The 22,500-nt window shown below is 43.1% G+C and overlaps 1 protein-coding gene across 1 annotated transcript in view; it reads right to left on the bottom strand.

Annotated features, from left to right (window-relative positions):
• The window catches only part of LOC138979734 (uncharacterized), a gene marked incomplete in the record, with an annotated part of 169,210 nt that overhangs the window by 88,923 nt on the left and 57,787 nt on the right, over positions 1-22,500 (bottom strand). The window contains 6 exon segments of the mRNA XM_070352475.1: positions 10,162-10,895; positions 13,171-14,078; positions 16,474-16,621; positions 17,183-17,286; positions 18,411-18,540; positions 22,238-22,351. Of these exon segments, the coding sequence (XP_070208576.1) occupies positions 10,162-10,895; positions 13,171-14,078; positions 16,474-16,621; positions 17,183-17,286; positions 18,411-18,540; positions 22,238-22,351 (2,138 nt within the window).

The raw sequence follows: 22,500 nt of genomic DNA, 5'->3' as shown, positions 1-22,500 counted from the left end.
GAACTCACAGAATGAAACTGAACGCAATGCCATTTTTCAGCAAGACCGTATACTCGTAGCATCGTCAGTCCACCGCTCGTGGCAAAGGCAGTGAAATTGACAAGAAGAGCGGGGTAGTAGTTGCGCTGAGAAGGATAGCACGCTTTTCTGTACCTCTCTTCGTTTTAACTTTCTGAGCGTGTTTTTAATCCAAACATATCATATCTATATGTTTTTAGAATCAGGAACCGACAAGGAAAAAATTAATTTTGATCATAATTTTTATATTTTTAATTTTCAGAGCTTGTTTTTAATCCAAATATAACATATTTATATGTTTTTGGAATCAGGAAATGATGAAGAATAAGATGAACGTAAATTTGGATCGTTTTATAAAAAAAATATTTTTTTTACAATTTTCTGATTTTTAATGACCAAAGTCATCAATTAATTTTTAAGCCACCAAGCTGAAATGCAATACCGAAGTCAGGCCTTCGTCGAAGATTGCTTGGCCAAAATTTCAATCAATTTGATTGAAAAATGAGGGTGTGACAGTGCCGCCTCAACTTTTACAAAAAGCCGGATATGACGTCATCAAAGGTATTTATCGAAAAAATGAAAAAACCGTCCGGGGAACTCTCATGTAAAATTTCATAAAGATCGGTCCAGTAGTTTACTCTGAATCGCTCTACACACAGACACACAGACAAACACACACACACACACATACACCACAACCCTTGTCTCGATTCCCCCTCTATGTTAAAACATTTAGTCAAAACTTGACTAAATGTAAAAAGAATCATAACCAGAATCGATCGATACATATATAATAAGGACTAATTATGGGAATTCCGTTCTTCTGAACTGCTATTTCGCTGTGATGCACGTCATGAGCATACCTTCAAAAAGTAACAATGTTAATTGCACTCCATTTCTCTCTTTTTTTTAAAAGTATAATCATTGACCAATAAAAATAAAACGATCTTGGAAAAAAAGTTGCATATTCTTAGAAATAAATACCTGAAAATGTAACCCTACCCTCTAAATGGTGACATCATCGATCATGACAGCGAAAAAAATACCGAACAAGTCATGTGAAGCGATAATAAAACATTAAGTTGGTTTGAAACTAAAAGATCAACATTGGAACCAGGGACGAGTCATTAACAATGCTAGTGAGATTTGGCTAGCCGAAAGCAGAAGACCGAGACGGGTTGCCACTGCGATGCATATGAACAAAAAAGGCGATTTTTTTTCATTTGAGCAGATTTTCACACTAAGCATGACATATCTGTTTATACATTGGGATCCAGGAAATCGAAAGGATACAATGCAATAATTTTTGAATCTGTAATCAAAAGTGTTATTTTTATTTGCAATTTTTAGAATGTTATGTAACAAATTTAATAATACAATTCTGAACTTACATAACTTGACGAAATGTAAAACAAGTCGCGTGAAGTGATATATAAACCTGTAGTCAATCTACAGGCATCAAATTGAAGGATAAACTCAAAAAAACAGTCATCGGCGAGACTAAATTCAGATAGTCTCGGTTAACCATGCCCGAAAACCGTCACGGGTCACACTCGTCTCCGCGAAGCATACTCAACCTGTTTTCTTTAATTCTGAACGCGTTTTTAAAGTAAACATTACATATGTATATATATATATATTTTAAATCAGAAAAAGATAAGAAGTACAATGCAGTAATGTTTGAATCTGTAATGAAATATTTGTTTTTGATGACAATTTTAATGAGCGAACTTATTCGCTTATTTTCAAGCTACCTAGCTCTAATGCAATATCAAAGTCCCGACTGAGTCAAAGATTACTTGACAGTTCCGCCCCAACTATCACAAAAACGGAAAAGACGTCCTCAAAGACTGTGGCAGAGTACCTTAACGCAGTCCTAGTATATCCACTACAGACTGAACTGTGGCATACCGTACTTTCCGGGTGACAAGGCGCTTCGTTATCTAAGACGCACCCCCTTCTTTTTAAACAAATTTGTAATCCAGTCACCCATTGGACGCAGGGGGCCGATAGGGCGCACCAAAATTGAAAAAGTATACCGGTAGTCGAAGAATGAAAATAAGCCGGCGAGATCAAAGCCAGGTCCATTGTTTATAGACACGACCTTCTTCCCAGGGGTCAATGACCCAGTTTTTGCCATGAGAGGTGGTTCCTGTCATATCTGAGAGAGGAAACACTTCCTGCTTCGGGGTCAGTGACCGGTCAGTGACCGAGTTTAACAGAGTCGAACTCTGTGTGTGCGGCGAGATCAAAGACATTGTGATAGCTGGGTGGCCTTGTTTATAGACACGACCTTCTTCCCAGGGGTCAATGACCCAGTTTTTGCCATGAGAGGTGGTTTCCCTGTCATATCTGAGAGAGGAAATACTTCCTGCACCGGGTCAGTGACCGGTCAGTGACCGAGTTTAACAGAGTGGAAATAATTATGTGTGCTCTGTGTGTGCGGCCAGATCAAAGGCAGGCATTGTGATAGCTGGGTGGCTTGAGAGCTCGAGGAAACTTGGCCAGGGCAGTACCTAGTAGCTGAAACATGCATTATCACAAGTTGTTTGACTGGTACTCAGGCGGTCTCTTTGATTTGTTTCGTATTTCATACACGGATTAGACGCTTCGTTATACAAGACGCAGGGGTCGAACTCGAGGAAAAAAGTCGCGCCTTATGACCCGGAAAGTACGGTAGTACCTGGATGCAGTCCCAGTATATCCACTGCAGACTGAACTGTGGCATAGTACCTGGACGCAGTCCCAGTATATCCACTACAGACTGAACTGTGGCATAGTACCTGGACGCAGTCCCAGAATATCCACTACAAACTGAACTGTGGCATAGTACCTGGACGCAGTCCCAGTACAGTGGAGTCCAGCTATAACGAACCTGGGTAAAACGAAATCCCGCTTTTAAAGAACTGCCATTGATTTCCCGGCAGACAGCCTTCTATTTCTTACTTGTTACTTTCGGGCTACAACGAACCTTTTGAACTCATTTGCATAACGAACCCCTCTTATAACAAACACGTTTTCATTCCCCCAGAGCAGTTTTGTCTCTAAAAGTCACAAGGCTACACTGAACGGTGCAAGGTCTCGGCCAACCAAGACTATGGCATACTCTAGCAAAGCCGCGGAATGGTACCGTAAACCAAGAATAGTGACGTAATTACGTCACGGTCGAAAGTCTTTGACGTCAATGCCTCCCTGTAGTCTTTTTCTCTCGCGCGGTGTGTGTGTGTGTGTGTTCATTTTGTGCACATGTGTTAGTGCTACTGTTTGTGTGTGTGTGTGTGTGTTTGTGTGTGTGTGTGTGTGTGCATGAGTCTGTACTCGTGTGTGTGTGTGTGGTGTGTGGTGTGTGGTGTGTGTTTGTGTGTGTGTAAGAAAGAAAGAGAGAGAGAGGGAGAGAGAGAGAGAGAGTGTGTATGTGTGTGTGTGTGTGTGTGAATGTCTGAAGAGTACTCGGGTCCAGCGCGAGCGTTTTTTTTATAGACACTGACCTTCTTCCCAGGGGTCAATGACCCAGTTTTAGCTATGAGGTGGTTCCCCTGTCATATGAGAGAGGAAACACTTCCTGCACAGGGGTCAGTGACAGTTTAATCTATGGGGCGGTCTCTTTGATGTCTCAGCTGAAACATGCATTATCACAAGTTGTTTGACTGGTACTCAGGCGGTCTCTTTGATTTTTTTCTATTTTGATACATTCCAGGAAAAAAAGTCCCGCCTTATGACCCGGAAAATACCATACATGCTTTTACACGACTTTTTAAATTTTACTTCTAAAATTACAGTAAAGTGAACATTTGAACTATGCCTCTCTATGGATTATATTATGAAGCATGCAGAGATTGTACTCTCCAAGGAAAGATCGATGGGACGATCATTTGAAGGTGAGTGGGAAAACTTGTCTTGAGGCCATTTAGGGTTGAAAACTCTACAGCGAATTACTGATATAACGAACTAAAATGTATCTCCCTTGAGATTCGTTGTACCCGGACTCCACTGTATATATATCCACTACAAACTTAACTGTGACATAGTACCTGGACGCTGTCCCAGTATATCCACTACAGACTGAACTGTGGCATAGTACCTGGACGCAGTCCCAGTATATCCACTACAAACTGAACTGTGACATAGTACCTGGACGCTGTCCCAGTATATCCATTACAGACTGAACTGTGATATAGTACCTGGACGCTGTCCCAGTATATATCCACTACAGGCTGAACTGTGGCATAGTAATTGGACGCTGTGTCAGTATATCTACTACAGACTGAACTGTGGCATAGTACCTGGACGCTGTCCCAGTATATCCACTGCAGACTGAACCTTAATTGGCACAAGAATCAGAGAGGAAGAGGTAACCTTAGCCAATGTTTGTTTGTTTGTTTATTTGTTGCTTAATGTCCAGCCGACTACGCAGAGCCATATCAGGACGAGGAAGGGGGGGATGAAGGGGGCCACTTGTCAAGCGATTCCTCTTTACAAATGCACTAACCCATTACTTGTGTCCCAGCAGGCTTTAGTAAAACTAAATTAATACCTACTGGAAGATTACCCGTTTCCAGTATGTTAAAATAGGCTTAACCTATCTACTGCTGGACTTACATCAGAACACTAACAGATTAAACTATACATGAATCGCGAGACAAGCGGCAAGAGAAGAGATTTTTGGAAAAAATACAGGTGAATGAGCAAGAAGGCAGAAAAAAGAAAAGAATTCATGAAGAAAAAGAGAGCATGACAGGAAAGAGGAACCAAAAATCTACCTAACAGCAAACTAGAAAGCTCCTGCGGTTCCAAAAACAGGAGGGGCCTTTAATTTCATAACCGCAGTGCCCCACTGCGGGAACCTTAGCCAATGGTGAAAAGGTGGTTAACAACAACCAAGGGCTGTTCTCTGATTCTGAGTCTTGCCATTTCCACTTGAACATCAGCGCACACTTTGATCTTTTTTTTAAAATCCAAGTTGAGGAGATGCAGACCATCGAGAGTGTTGGCCCTACTTAGAGCAAGATGAGATCATTACACCCTAAAAGTGTGCACAGTTTTAGAGGTCTAGCTTGAAAAACATCAGAGATAACCCCAACGTTAAGGTTTTTTGTCTACGGACATGGGGACGGACACATGTGAATCCTAATACTCACCATTACATAGGTGAGTCAAAAACACTGCCCTAAAGTTTGGCATTTGGAAAGTTAAAACAAGTCGCGTAAGGCGAAATTACTACATTTAGTCAAGCTGTGTAACTCACAGAATGAAACTGAACGCACTGCATTATTTCACAATGACCGGAGTCCGCCGCTCGTGCAAAAGGAAGTGAAATTAACGAGCCTGTTTAGTGCGGTAGTGGTTGCGCTGTGCTGCATAGCACGCTTTTCTGTACGCTTCGTTTTAACTTTCTGAGCGTGTTTTTAATCCAAACATATCATCTATATCTATATACGGCTTGTGTGTGTGTGTCTGTCTGTCTGTCTGTCACTTCGCGATGCACGGCCAAAGTTCTCGATGGATCTGCTTCAAATTTGGTGGGCATATTCAGGTAGACCCCGGACACAATCTGGTCGATGAAAATTTTCAACACGTGCTCTAAGCGCGGCGCGGTGAACCGATTTTGGTTTTTCTGTGGATCCATTTCCAGTAACTCTTCCTTATCTTCTCCAGTGTTTTGCGCGTTTATCTTCCTTCCTTCGTGTGGCGTCAATCACGTCAACACGTGTTCTAAGCTGGCGAAGCCGGCACGCTGCATATGCATACTCCGTCTCGCGATCATCCCGGTGCGAACCGCCACGCTGCATACTCCGTCTCGCGATCCACCCGACGAAGCGGGTAATTATCTAGTATCTATATGTTTTTGGAATCAGGAACCTGTTTTTAAATCGATTTTGTAAATTTTATTTTAATCATAATTTTTATATTTTTAATTTTCAGAGCTTGTTTTTAATCCAAATATAACATATTTATATGTTTTTGGAATCAGAAAATGATGAAGAATAAGATAAACGTAATTTAGGATCATTTTATAACAAAATAATTTTAATTACAATTTTCAGATTTTTAATGACCAAAGTCATTAATCAATTTTTAAGCCTCCAAGCTGAAATGCAATACCAAAGTCCGGCCTTCGTCGAAGATTGCTTGGCCAAAATTTCAATCAATTTGATTGAAAAATGAGGGTGTGACAGTGCCGCCTCAACTTTTACAAAAAGCCGGATATGACGTCATCAAAGACATTTATCGAAAAAATGAAAAAATATCTGGGGATATCATTCCCATGAACTCTCATGTAAAATTTCATAAAGATCGGTCCTATATGATCGTGACTGGCTGTCTTTCCATGTTGGAACGTTTTCAATCTGCTGTCTGACATCATCAAAGTGTTGAAAAACGTACGGCGATGTCTATAAAACTCTCACTTGACCACACCATTCACAATGCCGTGCATTCAAGGATTGAAAAAAACACTGGCATTGATCAGACACAGTCATTGAATGTTGTTATTTTACACATGAATCTGCTTAACATTCGATAAGAAATGACCGTCAATCTAGTAGTGCCAGGCGGTCGTGAGAATTCAAGGTTTTCAGAGACAGACAGTAAATAACGTGTTCTGAAATAAACACATGCCGAAAAATTCTTTAGTCAGCCAGTTGATCATCTGCCTGACAACGGATAGGAAGTGTAAAATTGGTCGCATCATGACAATTTGCTGTGTATGGCGGTTATAACAGACGATTTGTCTGCAGGGCGGTCGTGAGAAAAAATGAGACGGACACCTTGCCCGAGTGACAAAATGACCAAGCGCAAGTAGAATAAGCCGTAGTTAGCCTTTCAAAAACATTTCATGTCGTGATTTGATGGAAATTCCTACTTATTAAAAGCATTTTACGTCCAAACCTTTTGACAGCCATTCAAACTGAACAGATTTGTAATTAATGTTTTTGAGACGGACACATTTAGGAAAAAGACCGTTTACTTCACATGCGATTGTATCGAATAAATATAAACACATTCATTGGTTTTTTTTAACTAAGTGTGTTCATCTATCTCTGTTCTTTGGTTTCTAATGTACTTTTAACTGGATTTCTTTGTGTGTTTTTGTACTAGTGCCTTTGTCTATTGCAATGTGGCTAAAAAGGGAAATCGTGTCCGTCTCATTTCTCACGACCGACCTACCTCTTTCGCAGGTGGGGAATACAAACTTGACTTGAATTCGATCAAAGTTTATTTTTCATATGTAAATTCCGAGGACATTCGACATAGACCAGTGAAAATTCACGACTAAACAAAACGAAACATTTTATTCAATATCAAAGTCAGGGACATACCCGACTCTGAAGACTGTGAAACCTGTCTACACTTAAGACAGTTATTGGTGCACAATAGAATCAAAACTTATTCATGCAATGAAAAATCATGTAGGCCTTACCTTAAAGTCTTCTCCCAAAATTTGTGTTATATCCACATGAAAATCCACAAACACGACACTTTGACACACTTTGGTCTCCAAATATCCGTCGAATGAAAAAAGCACAACACGCACGTTACAAATTGTGAAGCTGTCTGTTCAATTTTACAGTTCAACCAGAGGTGACGGTGATTTTGGCAAAGTATGCTAAGCAGCTCTTTTTGGATTGCACTGTTTGGAAAAACAAATAATAGATCTATTATAAAATACAGACACTTGCTCAAATGCACACGGTATAAAACCCCAGAATTGTTTGTTGAGTATTCAACACAGGCTATAGTGTCTTTCTGCATCCTCTACTCTAATCCAAAATAAAATGTTGCAACGATTAGTCTTCGTCGGTGTCCATGTCTTCATTGATATCGGGTTCAGGCAGGCGGTCCCGTGCGTGACTGTCACAAGGGAGGGACCTGTACAGATGGTGATGCTTTTCCTGTATAATGTTCAGCCGACAGAGGTCGAGTAGATCAGCCTTCTTGACGGCTGAGAGAGGTATCCTTTCGGTGTAGCGGTGGGGAATCTCTCCAATGGTGGTGACTGTCACAGGCCCACGACCACGACGACTGGATCCGTGTCTGATCTTTAGCTGCCTGAAGGGATCAGACATCCTGTACTTGAAGTAGATGGTGTCTTCTTCTCCCTTCAAGTACCGGAGCCACTTAATTTTCATCCAGTTAATGCGGCTTCCCTCTCCATCTGTTTTGCTGTTACAAAGGCATGATGTTGCAACAGCTTTGAAGTCGAGAACGTCGCTGAACTCTAATTCTTCCACAACATAAGCCTGTTTCGGCCGGGCACATTCCATCACAGTTTTCCACTGGTCAGGAATCTGCACCTTGCAGTTCCGTTTTGCACTTTCAATGGTGGAGTGCATGCTGTCGCACTCCATGTGAGTATGGCCAGATTCAACGAACTTTTGGTCAATGATTTGCAGGTTGGGTAGATGCTGTGCAGCATAGAGGAGTCCCACGGATACAAACTTGTTTCTGTTCTGGCCAGAACATGTGTCAGAGTATAACACAGCATGCTTCACTTGTGGCAATGCTTTCAGGTGACGCAGCAGGCACGTGGCTATTTCACATGACCCTTTGTGGCCATGGGTCTCATCCCATACAAAACACTTTCCATCTTTGCTTGCAAGGGAATAGACAGTCAGGTTATACACTGCCAGTTTATGTTTGTAATACGTCTGGCTCACCTGATTGCATGGCGTGGATAAAACTGCCTGCATATCGAATGTCACCACCTCCAAATTGACATCTTCCTGAGCCAGGGCTTTGTCCTTTTCCTTCTCTGCCCTGCTTTCGCGCTTTCGATGTTGGTGCTCTTCGTAATCCTGTTTTAGTGTTTCCGTTAAGGTGTTGTTTTGCTTTGCCTCATCGTGTTGGTAGCACAGGAGACATTGATCTGTCTTTGGCTTGTGAAACGAGAGATTGTATTCATTGTCAAATATGTTTCTGTACATGCTACTGCTCACTGGAACAACTCCATCTTTTGCGCACAAATCGGTGTACATCCGGTACATTCTGCTCACGTTTAGTGTGGCATCGAGAAACCTCTTGCTAGAATTCATTCTGCAGTAGTGCGATTCCAAAGATGGAAATGATTCAATATGGCCCTTGACGCGTTGCCTGTCTTCTTCTTTGGTCTTGTTTACAGATTCGTGTCTTCCTCTGCCATCGTTGCCACAAAAGGTACCATCTTGAGAGTTGTCCAGTGCATGTTGCATAAAAGCATGTCCAATACACAGTGAGCCCAAAAAGAATTTCTTGCAAACCTGAATTCTTTGTCTATCGACTGTCAGAAAAAAACTTGCGGGTTACATGTCTTTTCTTTGACTTTGGTGCCATCGTTGCTTCATCAAGTATTGTCACAGTGTTTTTTGCCTCCACATGTCTGCAAACGAAATCTTTCTGTCGGTGATAGCTATCAAGCCCGTAGAAAGTATTAAAAACTGCTCTTTGTTGCTCAATGTTCACGCTGTTGTTGCACTTCAGACTGCAGTTGCTGCAGTCTACCTGCTTCATTTCCTTTGCCTTTGTCACCTTTCCCCTGCTGTTGACAAATTCCTTCCCTTCAAGTTTCATTTTCTTCCTTTCATTCTTCTTCCATGCTGTTGGAATAGACTGCCGTTTTCGTCCACGCTTTTTGGTAGGTGTATCATAGACAGTTGTTGAAGGCATGGAAGGATAAGTAACACTGCTGGATGACGAGTCACTGACATGATCGTCATTAAAGGATTGACAAGTGGGCGTGTGGGTTTCGGCATCTTCTGTTGATCCAGGTAGGAGAGGGGACGTGTGAGTTTCGGCATCTTCTTTTGATCCAAAACGTTCAGGCTAGAAGGATACTGCTGTAGGTATGTGTCTGTGTCATGTAGAAACCCGTCAAACTTCACAAGTCAACAACCATATTTCCCATTTTTTTAGAGTATCATGTAACTTATTGATATGACACATTCACATGATATGTATGAACACATTATGCACCCAAATCTGTAAAAAAATAAAAACCAAATAAATCGAGATATATGGTTGTGGCTCTAAACAGACGATTTAGTCAAAACTTGACTAAATGTAAAAAGAATCATAACCAGAATCGATCGATACATATATGTTCTTTGTATTTTTGACCAATTAGTCATAACTACAAAATAAGGAATGACAACTCGCGTGTTGTCTCACCTTCAACAAGACGTTACTGGTCTTCTTGGGCTCCGCCTCGTTCTTGTCCTTGTCTCGATCTCCGCTGGAGGCCGTTGCTCCGGAGGTCTGCGGAGAGCTGGAGATCTCCTGGTCCATGATGGTGGGAGGCTCCCCGTCCTCCTCCTGACTCAGCAACTTCTTCAGGATGAAGTTGTCCTTCTTCTCCTGCTCCGAAGTGCTGGAACCGCTCGCCATGTCGTCTTCGTTGGATGTGCTCTGCGGTTTCTCCGGCGGGCTGGTTCCCGGGCCCGGCGTGGGCGATTGGTGGAACGAGTCATCAGGTGACTTCTTGCCGCGGCCGGGACTGGCCATGGAGCTGGCTGACTTCGTGGAGCTGGGTCGTGGCCCGGCGACCGAGGAGTGAGAGGAGCGCAGACCCAGAGGGTCGAGGCTTGTGTTCTGGGTCAGGAGCTGGCACAGCTTGCCAGGGCGTTGTGCAGCCCGAACATCGCCCATCCCAGGGCTGGCGTCGTAAGGCGGCGTCGACCCCGGAAAGGTCGAGTCGTGATGACCCCCGTGACCCCCGCGAGGGCTGAGGAGGTCAAGGCCGCTGGAGGTCTGCGTGCCGTCCATGGACTGCAAGGCCTGGAGCGGAGAGGGTTGTGACACCATGCTTCCCACGCTGCCCGGTCCTCCCATACCGCCGAAGTCCGAGGCGCTACTGGCCATGGTGTTTGGGGAGCGTCCCCAAACAGGGCTGGGTGGGGGGAGGCCTGAAAAACAGAGAATAAACAATCATTACTGCCTGTAAGAAGAGGGAAAAATAATCATCACTGCCTGTAAACAAAGAAAAAATAATTATCACTATCATTTGATCTCAAGCAACCAACTTTAATCATTGCCTCACAGCATCTTGCAAGCGAGTTTCGTCGACAGTTTTGAGACAAGTTCATTATTTGCATCATAATTGTTTGTCCGTCTGTCTACTAAAAAAACACTCGGTTGACAATATTACTGTAAATGTAACATTTTGTTTTGACATAAATTAAACCTTCCAACATTATTATTCTGTACTCATGAGCTGAAACTCCTCTACACTCTCATTTTTGCACAAGTTAGTTTCCAATTATACAACCTTATTTCCCCCCTAGCCATTTAGGCAGCCTTACTCTGTGGTTCCGGGGATGTAAGCTTGGTATGTTCGTGTTTCTATAACCCAGCTAACTCTCACATTGATTACAGGATCTTTTTCGTGCACACTTGGTCTTGTGCTTATGAGTACAGTAAAACCTGTCTCTAACGGACACCCTTGGGGAATGGTAATAGTGTCCCTATTAGACAGGTGTCCCTTCTTCACAGGTGGAGGGGCCGGGGCAATATTTTACAAAGAGCACGTAAAATGAACAAGACACTTTTTGTCAGTCCTGTAGTATGTATTTATTGGATTGAACATGAGACTCACTGAAAATGTGAGTAAACAAATGATACATGTAGCAAACAACAACAACAACAACAACAACAACATCCCCCCACCCCTCACCTACCCCGTTCCCTACACACACTGTGCATTCAAACTTACGCAAGTCGGACGTCACAAAGCTAAAAATAGCTGACTCTTCATCAGTCATTCAACGGGAAATTCCGCAGTGTGTCTCGACCAAATTAGGTCAGCTCTTGTTTCATTGCAGTACAAAACCACTCCCATACCACGTTGTTCAGGTCTTCATATTGCGTTTTCCGACGTTTCACAGTTTTTTGGTCGATTCGCGCACCTGACTCCCACTCCTTCATCACGTCTTCTTTTTCCGATTTGATCCTCGCGATCTGTGTTTTACCACATCCCATCTCCTTCGCCACATCTCAGCATGATTGGCCGCTATCTAGTTTTTTTAAGGCAGCGACACGCTGCTCTAAAGTCAACGCTTTTCTTTTTCCTGCTGGAGATTCCATTTTCAAACACAGTAGTCTACTGTTGCTTTTGGTTGTGACTGTATCCACAATGCGGAAAAGCGAAAGTGAGTGAGCGAAAGTGGGTCTCCATCTAAACAAGCCACTGATTGGTCAGAAAAGGGACAGAACAACCAATCAACAACCATTTGTGCTACGGCTACGACTGCCGAGCACTGACTGCATAACAGTCGAGTTTTCGAAGTTGCGTTTTTATGTACGTTGTGTCCGTTTGTGACAGTGTTTACACTTCCTACGGTCCGAAAAATCGTGTCCGCGTCCGTAAGTGGCAGGTGTCCGCCCGTTAAAGGTTAGTTATTGTTGAAATCGTGTTCGTGCCATGATAAACTGTCCGTATGTAGCAGGTGGCCGTTACAACAAGGGTCCGCTAGACTCAGGTTTTACTGTACACTCAAAGGGGGATAAGGCACCAACAGGTCTACACATGAGGATGACAGATGTTTAAGAAGATGATAATGATAAACACAACAAAGAAGATGATAATGACAACCATGAAAGAAGCACATCCACAACCAAACCACAAACTCAGGAGCAAACGAGAAGAACCACAAACTCTGAAACAGACAGACTGCTAAGGCCCCCCCCAAAAAAAATTGTCTGTTTCTGGTAACATAGCTAAAAAAAAATAGGGTAGGTAGGTGGGGAATTTTTTTTTTTTTTTTTTCTTCTCCCAAATGTAGACCAATAAAACTAACTTTAAAAATCGCGCAAAGAGACTGGATTCACTATACATAGAGACAAGACACTCAATACATTTACAAATCTGTGACAAAGACTGAAAGAGTATGACATGTTTTTCTTTGTTTACCTGGTCTGATATTTCCATGATGAAACAGAAAAGAAGACTTGAGACATCTTACATCTTGAGCTTGGACAAATGGGAACATTTTTTGAGTTTGGAAAAAAAAAGTTTAGGGTCGGCGCCGAAATTTAGGGTCGGTCGGGTGACCAGAAACAGACAATTTTTTTTGGGGGGGGCCTAATGTTCCCAAGTTTGATGTACTTGTGAGGGCGTTGTTTTAAAAACAAATGAAAACACTATTCTTGATTTTTTGGGTATTCAAACAACAATGCACTCACCAGGCTGAGGTGACACGAGGGGCGACACAGTTTTTCGGTACCCCATGCCAAACTGACCGCCGTGGTTCCGGTTCTGCATCAAACCAGCTGCAGTGGCTGCTGCTGCTGCCGCTGAACCGGGGCTGCGCTGGTTGGGGTATCCCATGCTTCCCCTCTGGTTCGGAACACTGAACCCCCCGCTCGCCCTCTGTCCGTTGGGGCTAGGGGTGAACCGTGGCGACTTCTGTCCGTCGAAACTCAGCGAGCTGTTCCGTTGCGCCATGGAGAGGGGGGAGGGGTGGGGTTTTCCGTTGGCGTTGGAGACCATGGTAACGGCACCGCCGCTGCTGTTGTTGTTGTTGACCATGGTGTTAGCGTGGCTGTTGGTCAAGTTGCCCATGGGCCCGTTGCCGAGCAACACGGACTGCAAAGAGGAAAGGGTTGAGGAGGTCTTGGGCATGTTAGATCCCCACGACACAGCCGCCGAGGTCTGCAGGGGGTAGCTCTGATGCGAGGAAACGTTAATCCCACTGACGTTGGGGCTCATGCTGACGTCTCCATTAAAACTGTCACCACCACCACCACCACCACCCCCCAGCATGCTCCCCCCGACACCCACACTGGGCGTCAAACTGTCCCAGTCCGTGTTGAGAAAGTCAAAGTCTTCGAGAGCGTCCACCGACCCTCCCCCTCCCACCCCCCCGGAGGACGACAGATTCCCCATGCTGCCCATGCCCATAGGGAGGGAGGGGGTGGGGGGGAGTGAGGAGAACATGCTGAAGCTGAAGCTGCCCCCGACAGGCGGGGAGGAGAGTCCGGCGAGCGACATGTGGGGCTGAGAGCGGTGGGAGTGACCGGCTTGACCGATGATGGACTTCATGAGACTGGTGGACGCCGAGCCCTTGAGCTCCACCTCAGAGTCGCACTCTCTGCACACGCACAGCACCATCATTATTTATTTGGAGTTTTATGTTTCTTTGCCAACAGGGGCACACGTATGCAATATGTCACAGAGTACTTCATGTGAACTAGACACAATGTGAATGCCGTTAAAATGTTGAGTGTGTGTGTGTGTGTGTGTGTGTGTGTGTGTGTGTGTGTGTGTGTGTGTCTGTGTGTGTGTGCGTGCAAGTGTGGGTGCATGCGTGTGGGTGTGAGTGAGTTCGGTGAGCACTCTGTGTGGTTGTTGTGTTGTGTTCGAATGTATTATGTATTGAATGTACTCAAGCCAAGCAATATTCCTGTGTACTGCATGTGGTTGTAATAAAATCTTATCTCTAATGATTGATACAGTAATCCAAACACATATAAGACTGCCAAAGTTAAAAAAAAATACCTTTCTTGTTTTTTTATTCTGAATTCTAATCAAATGTACTGACATTATTCTTCAATAGTATATCACAGGGGATATTTAAACACAAGCACATACACATTATGATCAAATGTACTGAAATTATTCTTCAAAAGTATATCATAGGACCCAGGAGAGATTTAAACACAAGCACATACACATTCTCCAAACAGCCTTGTGAGATTCATCAACCATCAAGAGTAAGGTAAGGGCAATAACTTCTCCTCGCCTTCCCAGGGAAAGTGTCTAACATACAGACTTGTCTCCCATGGAATATGAACCCGTTATGTGGGCCTTGCTTTTTTCTTTCAAAAATCAAAGGTGCATCCTCCAGGAGCATGCACAGTGAAGCCTCTTTTTTTTTTCTTTTTTTTTTTCATTTTTCATTACTTTATTGTCCCATCGCTGGGAAATTCGGGTCGCTTCCTCCCAGTGGAAAGCTAGCAGCAACGGAGTCGCGCTACCCAGGTGTCTGCGTGTTTAGGCCAAAAAAAAAATAGGTGTGGTTACGGTAACATAGCCAAAAAAAATAGGGTAGGTAGGTAGGCAATCACTTTTTTTTTTTAACTTTTTTTTCTAATGTGTACAAATTAAACCTACTTGACAGGGAAATAAGTGTGCGACTCGGCGCTTTCGCTTTCATTGCGTTTTTTGCACTCCTTTTTTGTTTTGTTTTTTTGTTGACAAATGTAATAAAAAGTTATAGGATCGGCCCCTAAAAATAGGGTAGGTCGGGTTACCGTAACCACACCTATTTTTTTTTTAGGCCTTAGGTGTATTCAGCCACCTGCACTTATGGCAGAATGACCAAGGTCTTTTACGTGCCATTGTGATGACACGGGGGTGGGACATGGCTTCCGTCTCTGGGTCTGCACATAAAGTTGACCCGTGTCCGTCCCGGCCCGAATTCGAAACTGCGACCTTCCGATCACAAGTCCAGTGTTCTACCAACTGAGCTACCGGGCCCCACAAAAAACAACACCAACAACATGCATTGGTGCTAACTGTTCTTTCCATCAAAGGCTACAGAAACCGTTAGGTGTGTACATAGACCATTTATCCTGGACCGCCAACTAGCTCTCTCTCCGCTCTTTCTCTCTATTACGAGGTAGCGGCCTCTCACATTTAGGAACCTACGCTTACATGGCCTTTCAGAAATCAGGGGGATGTCATATCCGGTGTCGATTGTAAACATGGACGAAGTTGCCGAGGTAAGTTCTGAAAATGCTAAAATAAACTCCGCTAAAGTGCCTATGGAACATGTTTTTCGATGAGTTTTGTTAAGTTTAGTTTGGAGTTTTGGAAAATCCAGTTCCTTGTCACCTCCCATTGTCACAAATAACTGGAGCGTGCTTTCTTTTCACTGTCTTCGAATCGCTGGCCTTTCAAACCGGACGCTAAGCGCCCCTGAAAGTCGAGCGTCGTAACCTCGAAGGGTCACGTGACGAGTTGGCGGTCCAGGCTATTTGGTCTATGGCGTGTACTACAATGGAGGATCATGAAAAAACATTGGCTTGCCTGATAATTTAAAATTACCCAACAAGAAATATTTGAGCAAGGGTGACAGCAGTGTGCGTTGTTACGTGAAATGACCCCCCCCCCCCCCCCCCAAAAAAAAAAAAAATTATTAGGAAAAAAACCCACCAAAATAAGAAAAGAAGACATTAGTAATCACAAACTGCAAAACACAATCAAGCAACAACAATAAGAGCAAACAAATAACGCCAGGAAAAGGGAAACAGAGGGTAGCCCAATGCAGCAACTTGACAACCCTCCCTGGAGTGTCTGTAAAATCGATAAGCCTGGCAGTGGAACAAAATTCTGATGTGGATGGAGCAGTGGATGCTGGGACAGGGCGGTGTGAGATCACACCGGGTAAAGGAACGAGTGTCAGAACAGCACACACAAAATAGCAAACAAACAATGGAAGCAAAACAAAACAAAACTAACAAAAAAATAAAATGAGTTGAGACCTGATGATGGAGTGAGTGGACAGGATGTAGTCTGGGGCCTGCGTGCTACTGTTATAGAACAGCTTGCTCTTGGTCTGAACAAACACATAGCGGCCCTCCTGCAGCTTGAAGCGGTACACCCCGCTTGTGTTGCTGACATTTTTCACAACTGAAACACCAGCAAAGGTATCATAAAAACACAAGAAGCACTGTTTTTTCCCCTCCATCTTTCAGAAACAGAGAGGGAGGGGGTGGTGGTAGAGAGAGAGAGAGAGAGAGAGAGAGAGAGAGAGAGAGAGAGAGAGAGAGAGAGAGAGAGAGAGAGAGAGAGAGAGAGAGAGAGAGTGAGAGACAGAGAGAGCGAGGGAGAGAGAGAGAGAGAGGGGGGGAGAGAGAGAGAGAGCGAGGGGGGAAGAGAGAGAGAGAGTGATAGAGAGAGAGAGAGCGAGGGGGAAAGAGAGAGAGAGAGAGCGAGGGGGAAGAGAGAGAGAGAGAGAGAGAAAGGGGGGAAGAGAGAGAGAGATAGAGAGAGAGAGAAAGAGGGAAAGAAAGAGAGAAAGAAAGAGAGTCTCAGAGTAAGAAAGCGAGAGAAAGAGAGACTCAGAGAGAAAGCGAGAGAGAGAGAGAGAGAGAGAGAGAGAGAGAGAGAGAGAGAGAGAGAGAGAGAGAGAGAGAGAGAGAGAGAGAGAGAAGCAGGCAGAAATACAGACAGACAGGAACGTGTTCATACCTTCAGCTATATGTTTGCGTAGCTGATTCAAGTCATTAGAGTGGCAGAAGTCAAAAATCTTCCCTGACAACGACACGTCACCATACTGGTCCTTGTTCAGGTTTCTGCACACACACAGAGCAACAAAAGAATAACACAAGTTGTTCTTTCATAGAAAACACATCCACACCCCCCCACACACCCCCCCACACACCCCCCAACCACACACCGGAACAAAAGTATTATACACGTTGTTCTTTAACACACACACACACAAGGCAATGAAAGCATAAAACAAGTTGTTCTTCAAAACACACCCACATACACTTACACCCACACAGACTTACACCCACACAGACTTACACCCACACAGACTTACACCCACACAGACTTACACCCACACAGACTTACACCCACACACAATGGAACCAAAATACAGCACAAGTTGTTCTTTTACACTAAACAGCTTTCGTCACTGTGTGATATACCCACATATTCTTGAAGACATTCATCAAACACGTAAACACACAGATACACACACCTTTTAACCACCCCCTTAAATGACCAACAGCAAATAATTCACGATAGTTATTCAGTACCCCCCCGGGCTAGAAATTGAATCAGCAGACGAAACTTCGTTTGCGACAAGGCCAGTAACTCCTGCCCTCTTTCTAATTGCTGCCACTGAGTCTCAGGTCATTGCACCTCATTCATATGCATTAGCCCTGCCTCTAAAGGCGTCACCCACCCACTCCCCCCTCCTTAAAATTCATCCTTTTTTGCTTGCTGAACACTATCACATCCTGTATTGAATATCTCAAAATGTTTGTAAAAACCTCTTAACTCTGTGTGTGTGTGTGAGTGTGTGTGTGTGTGTGTGAATGCGTGAGTGTGTGTGTGTGTGTGTGTGGGGGGGGGGTGGGGTGGGTGTGCATGTGTGCATGTGTGCGCATGCAATACTTGCACGTGTCATTGTTTGCACACCAATTCCTTTAAACACTGAAAGCTTTTTGAACAGCAGCTGACTTACTTGTATGTCTTGTGCCAGCACTGGCTTTGGTATGTAAATTAAATGTGATTGCAGTAACCTTGTTTGTGTGCGTCCATTGCTTGTAAAAGGAGCATCTAGCTGGCTAACTTGGGAGACTACTTACTCCACCTATGTGAGTGGTAATAATTCTTACACACATAAAATTAAGACCTGCTCACTCACACACACACATCCACACAGACACAGACACTAACTGACCTGACGTCAGAGGCCAGAATAAGGCCTTGTAAGTCTTGCTTGGTGGTGAACTGGTCGATGCCAAGCATAACATTCACTTTCTCAGTCATTGGTACACGTCGTGCAATACACACCAGACACGTCGGATTTTCTGCACGCAAACAATACACATAGGTTAAAGTAGATCCTGTCTTCCCCTTTTTTTCTCAAAAAAGATTTATTGATTTGCCATATATGTATAGGTTACAACACGAGTGGTTTTTTATATGGCTTGTATTTCAGTCAAGACCCAGCGGATGAATATCATCGGGAGACACGAGCCTCTGGCGAGTGACTCTCGATTGATATTCCCGCTGGGTCTTGACTGAAATACAAGCCATATAAAAAACCACGAGTGTTGTAATCTGTATATCCCATTCTACCATCAAACACAAAGTGTAGACTACTAGCGGCACTGTTGCGATCTGTGGACTGTAAAACTGTGGTGCCAGCGAGACTTAGCCCTTTTGCAACCTTAAACTAAGTGACCGTCGCTGAAAAAATAAAACGAATGAGTGCATCGATAAGTACGCGGTAACACTACTTTCAGACCATTTAAAAGCTTTAAGTAAAGGTTCATAAGATGCAAGAAAGTAATGAAGTCGTATAGAAATTAATTTAGTTGAAGCGCACAATTCTTTTTTTTTTTTGCGTTTCAGGTCGGCAGAACGGGCAAAACGGGTTTGGGACCCATTTGGCTTACTCGATTCAGAATCGATTCCACGTTGTTTTTCTCGAACGTGTGTAATTAGGCTTATTGACAGAGAAGCAAATTTTAGGGAACAAATATGTAGGTTTAGATTTAACCATTTGCTCCCTATTTGAAATGTATCTACGTGTTTTGCGAGTGTGTTTGCATGGATGAACTTAAACTGGTATGGGTATGAGGAAAACGCGACCGACACGTCTGTCACCGCCGATTGATTGCATTTTGAAGGAATATGACTGGATTACGGAAAAATACACACATGTTAAGTTCTCGGATACCTTCATCGCCAATGTGGACTTACTGCAGAGCCAGGCAAAAGAGTAGACTTGCTCGCAAAACACGTGAAACAGCTGATGATAGCGAAGCCCAACCGTGCCAGGTAAGGACGGTCTGACAGATTCTCAAAAGTCGTCTGCTAACGAAGCAAGGGGAGGGTACTCGTGTTTTTGTTTTGGTTCGCTAGCATCTGGTTATCTTGTAAGTTGAATGTTCGTTTTTTTCGACCTGCATTGCTTTCATAATGAAAGAAACGTTTGCTTATTGCATCTCATTCATCAGATCAGTTCTGAGATTCATTTTTGCGTGCAAGATATGGTTTTCTGAGCCGTGCAATACGATTTTGGAACTTCATACAAATGTGTCACATTGTTCGGCGCGAGGTCAAAGGTCGGGAGCAAAGTAGTTCTTCGCCCAAATCGGAATCTGCACTATCATATATTTTTTTGAGTCCATGATGTATTTATTGAGCTATAAAAATACAACATATATACCCATACTGAAGTAACAGAGACAAAGAAGGGAGGTCATGGGATATGTAATTATATCCCATGACCTCCCTTCTTTGTCTCTGTTACTTCAGTATGGGTATATATGTTGTATTTTTATAGCTCAATAAATACATCATGGACTCAAAAAAATATATGATAGTGCAGATTCCGATTTGGGCAAAGGACTACTTTCCTCCCGACCTTTGACCTCGCGCCGAACAATGTGACACATTTGTATGAAGTTCTAAAATCGTATTGCACGGCTCAGAAAACCATATCAGTTGCACGCAAAAATGAATCTCAGATCTGATCTGATGTATGAGATGCAATAAGCAAAAGTTTCTTTCATTATGAAAGCAATGCAGGTCGAAAAAAACGAACATTCAACTTACAAGATAACCAGATGCTAGCGAACCAAAACAAAAACACGAGTACCCTCCCCTTGCATCGTTAGCAGACGACTTTTGAGAATCTGTCGGTAGTGTGTTTTGGTGTGCGCCTTCAGCTATCAAACATCGGCTGTTTCACGTGTTTTGCGAGCAAGTCTACTCTTTTGCCTGGCTCTGCAGTTAAGTCCACATATTTTTCCGTAATCCAGTCATATTCCTTCAAAATGCAATCAATCGGCGGTGACAGACGTGTCGGTCGCGTTTTACCCATACCAGTTTAAGTTCATCCATGCAAACACACTCGCAAAACAGTTTATCACGTAGATACATTTCAAATAGGGAGCAAATGGTTAAATCTAAACCTACATATTTGTTCCCTAAAATTTGCTTCTCTGTCAATAAGCCTAATTACACACGTTCGAGAAAAACAACGTGGAATCGATTCTGAATCGAGTAAGCCAAATGGGTCCCAAACCCGTTTCGCCCGTTCTGCCGACCTGAAACGCAAAACAAAAGAATTGTGCGCTTCAACTAAATTAATTTCTATTCGACTTCATTACTTTCTTGCAACTTATGAACCTTTACTTAAAGCTTTTAAATGGTGTGAAAGTAGTGTTACCGCGTACTTATCGATGCACTCATTCGTTTTATTTTTTCAGCGACGGTTCACTTAGTTTAAGGTTGCAAAAGGGCTAAGTCTCGCTGGCAACAGTTTTACCCTGCACAGATCGCAACAGTGCCGCTAGTAGTCTACACTTTGTGTTTGATGGTAGAATGGGATATACAGATTACAACACTCGTGGTTTTTTATATGGCTTGTATTTCAGTCAAGACCCAGCGGGAATATCAATCGAGAGCCACTCGCCAGAGGCTCGTGTCTCCCGATGATATTCATCCGCTGGGTCTTGACTGAAATACAAGCCATATAAAAAACCACTTGTGTTGTAACCTATACATATCCCATGTCTAATGTCATCTCTAAGACACTCCTTCTCCTGGTTCTCGAACATGGAAAAGGCACAACATTCTGACTAAAAGATATAGTAACAAGAGGTTATTGAAAGCAAAAGCGATAACATTAACCCATCCAGCATATTCACAGGAATTTCTTGATGAGAGGAACAAGTAAAAATGTACAGTCAAAGCTACCATTGCGACCACCTCTCAATAACCACAATCCCCCCACAATGACCTTCCCGAGGATCCCAGACAAATTTTTCTTCAATAATAATTCCCCTTTGGTTTAAAGGTGGTCGTCTACATTTTTGCTTTTTTTTCAATAATTTTATGGTTAGATTTCGCTGAAAAGTTATGTCAGATGATGAATGAACCATGGGGAAAAAAGTTATAGAAAAAAAAAATATGTAAATTTTTTTTTATTTTTGGGTAGCGTGACTCACGCTTCCAATATTTTGTTTTCTGTTTGCTGAGAACATGTGCTTTGCCTAAAAATACTGACCAATCAAATTCATGTCACTATGCTTATAGCCACGCCCAAACAAGTGCAGCAACAGTTTGACACTGGAGCGATGTCCACGCTTTTTTTTAAACGCACGAAATGCACGGGATTTGAGAGGAGTTTTGCGCTTGGCATTTTCCAAATAAGGATATCCTACTATGAGTACTACGCTGGAATACTACAATGAATTTTCAAACGGCTACACTGGCTTCGTCTTTCCTGATCAAAAGGGGGTGTATTGTTGATATTTGTAGATAATAGACTCTGCATTTTAATGGTCAAATGGCGATTTCGGTATGACAATGTAGACAAGGACCTTTAACCAGTGTTTATTCAACAATTCATATGTATTTGAACATGATACATGTTACGGATCATCAACAAGCTCAAGCTTTCAATAGAGACCACCTGTCTTTCAACACCACTTTATGTCTGTCCATGATAGACAGGTTCGACTGCAACTGGCAAGTTCCTCCAACACTCACCAGAGTCGCTGTGCACCTCAGAGAACTTGTAGGGTTGAAGAATGGCAGTAATATGCATGCTTTCATACTGGGAGACATAGGTCTGTTTCACTTCTACGTCATCATCTTCATCACCTGAAAAACAACAACAACTCATAGCAATCCAAAAAACAGGAAGATACTTGTATCCACATAAAATGTCTTACACAATTGAAAAACAAAATTCACTTTGAAAAAAAAAAGAAGCAGGAAAGACTCAATATACTAACAAAATCTTTGTTTAA

The sequence above is a fragment of the Littorina saxatilis genome, linkage group LG11 (assembly GCF_037325665.1).
Source record: "Littorina saxatilis isolate snail1 linkage group LG11, US_GU_Lsax_2.0, whole genome shotgun sequence".
Classification (NCBI taxonomy): Eukaryota; Metazoa; Mollusca; class Gastropoda; order Littorinimorpha; family Littorinidae; genus Littorina; species Littorina saxatilis.
The sequence above is the reverse complement of the archived record's forward strand: the minus strand, read 5'-3'. Positions and strand labels throughout refer to the sequence as shown.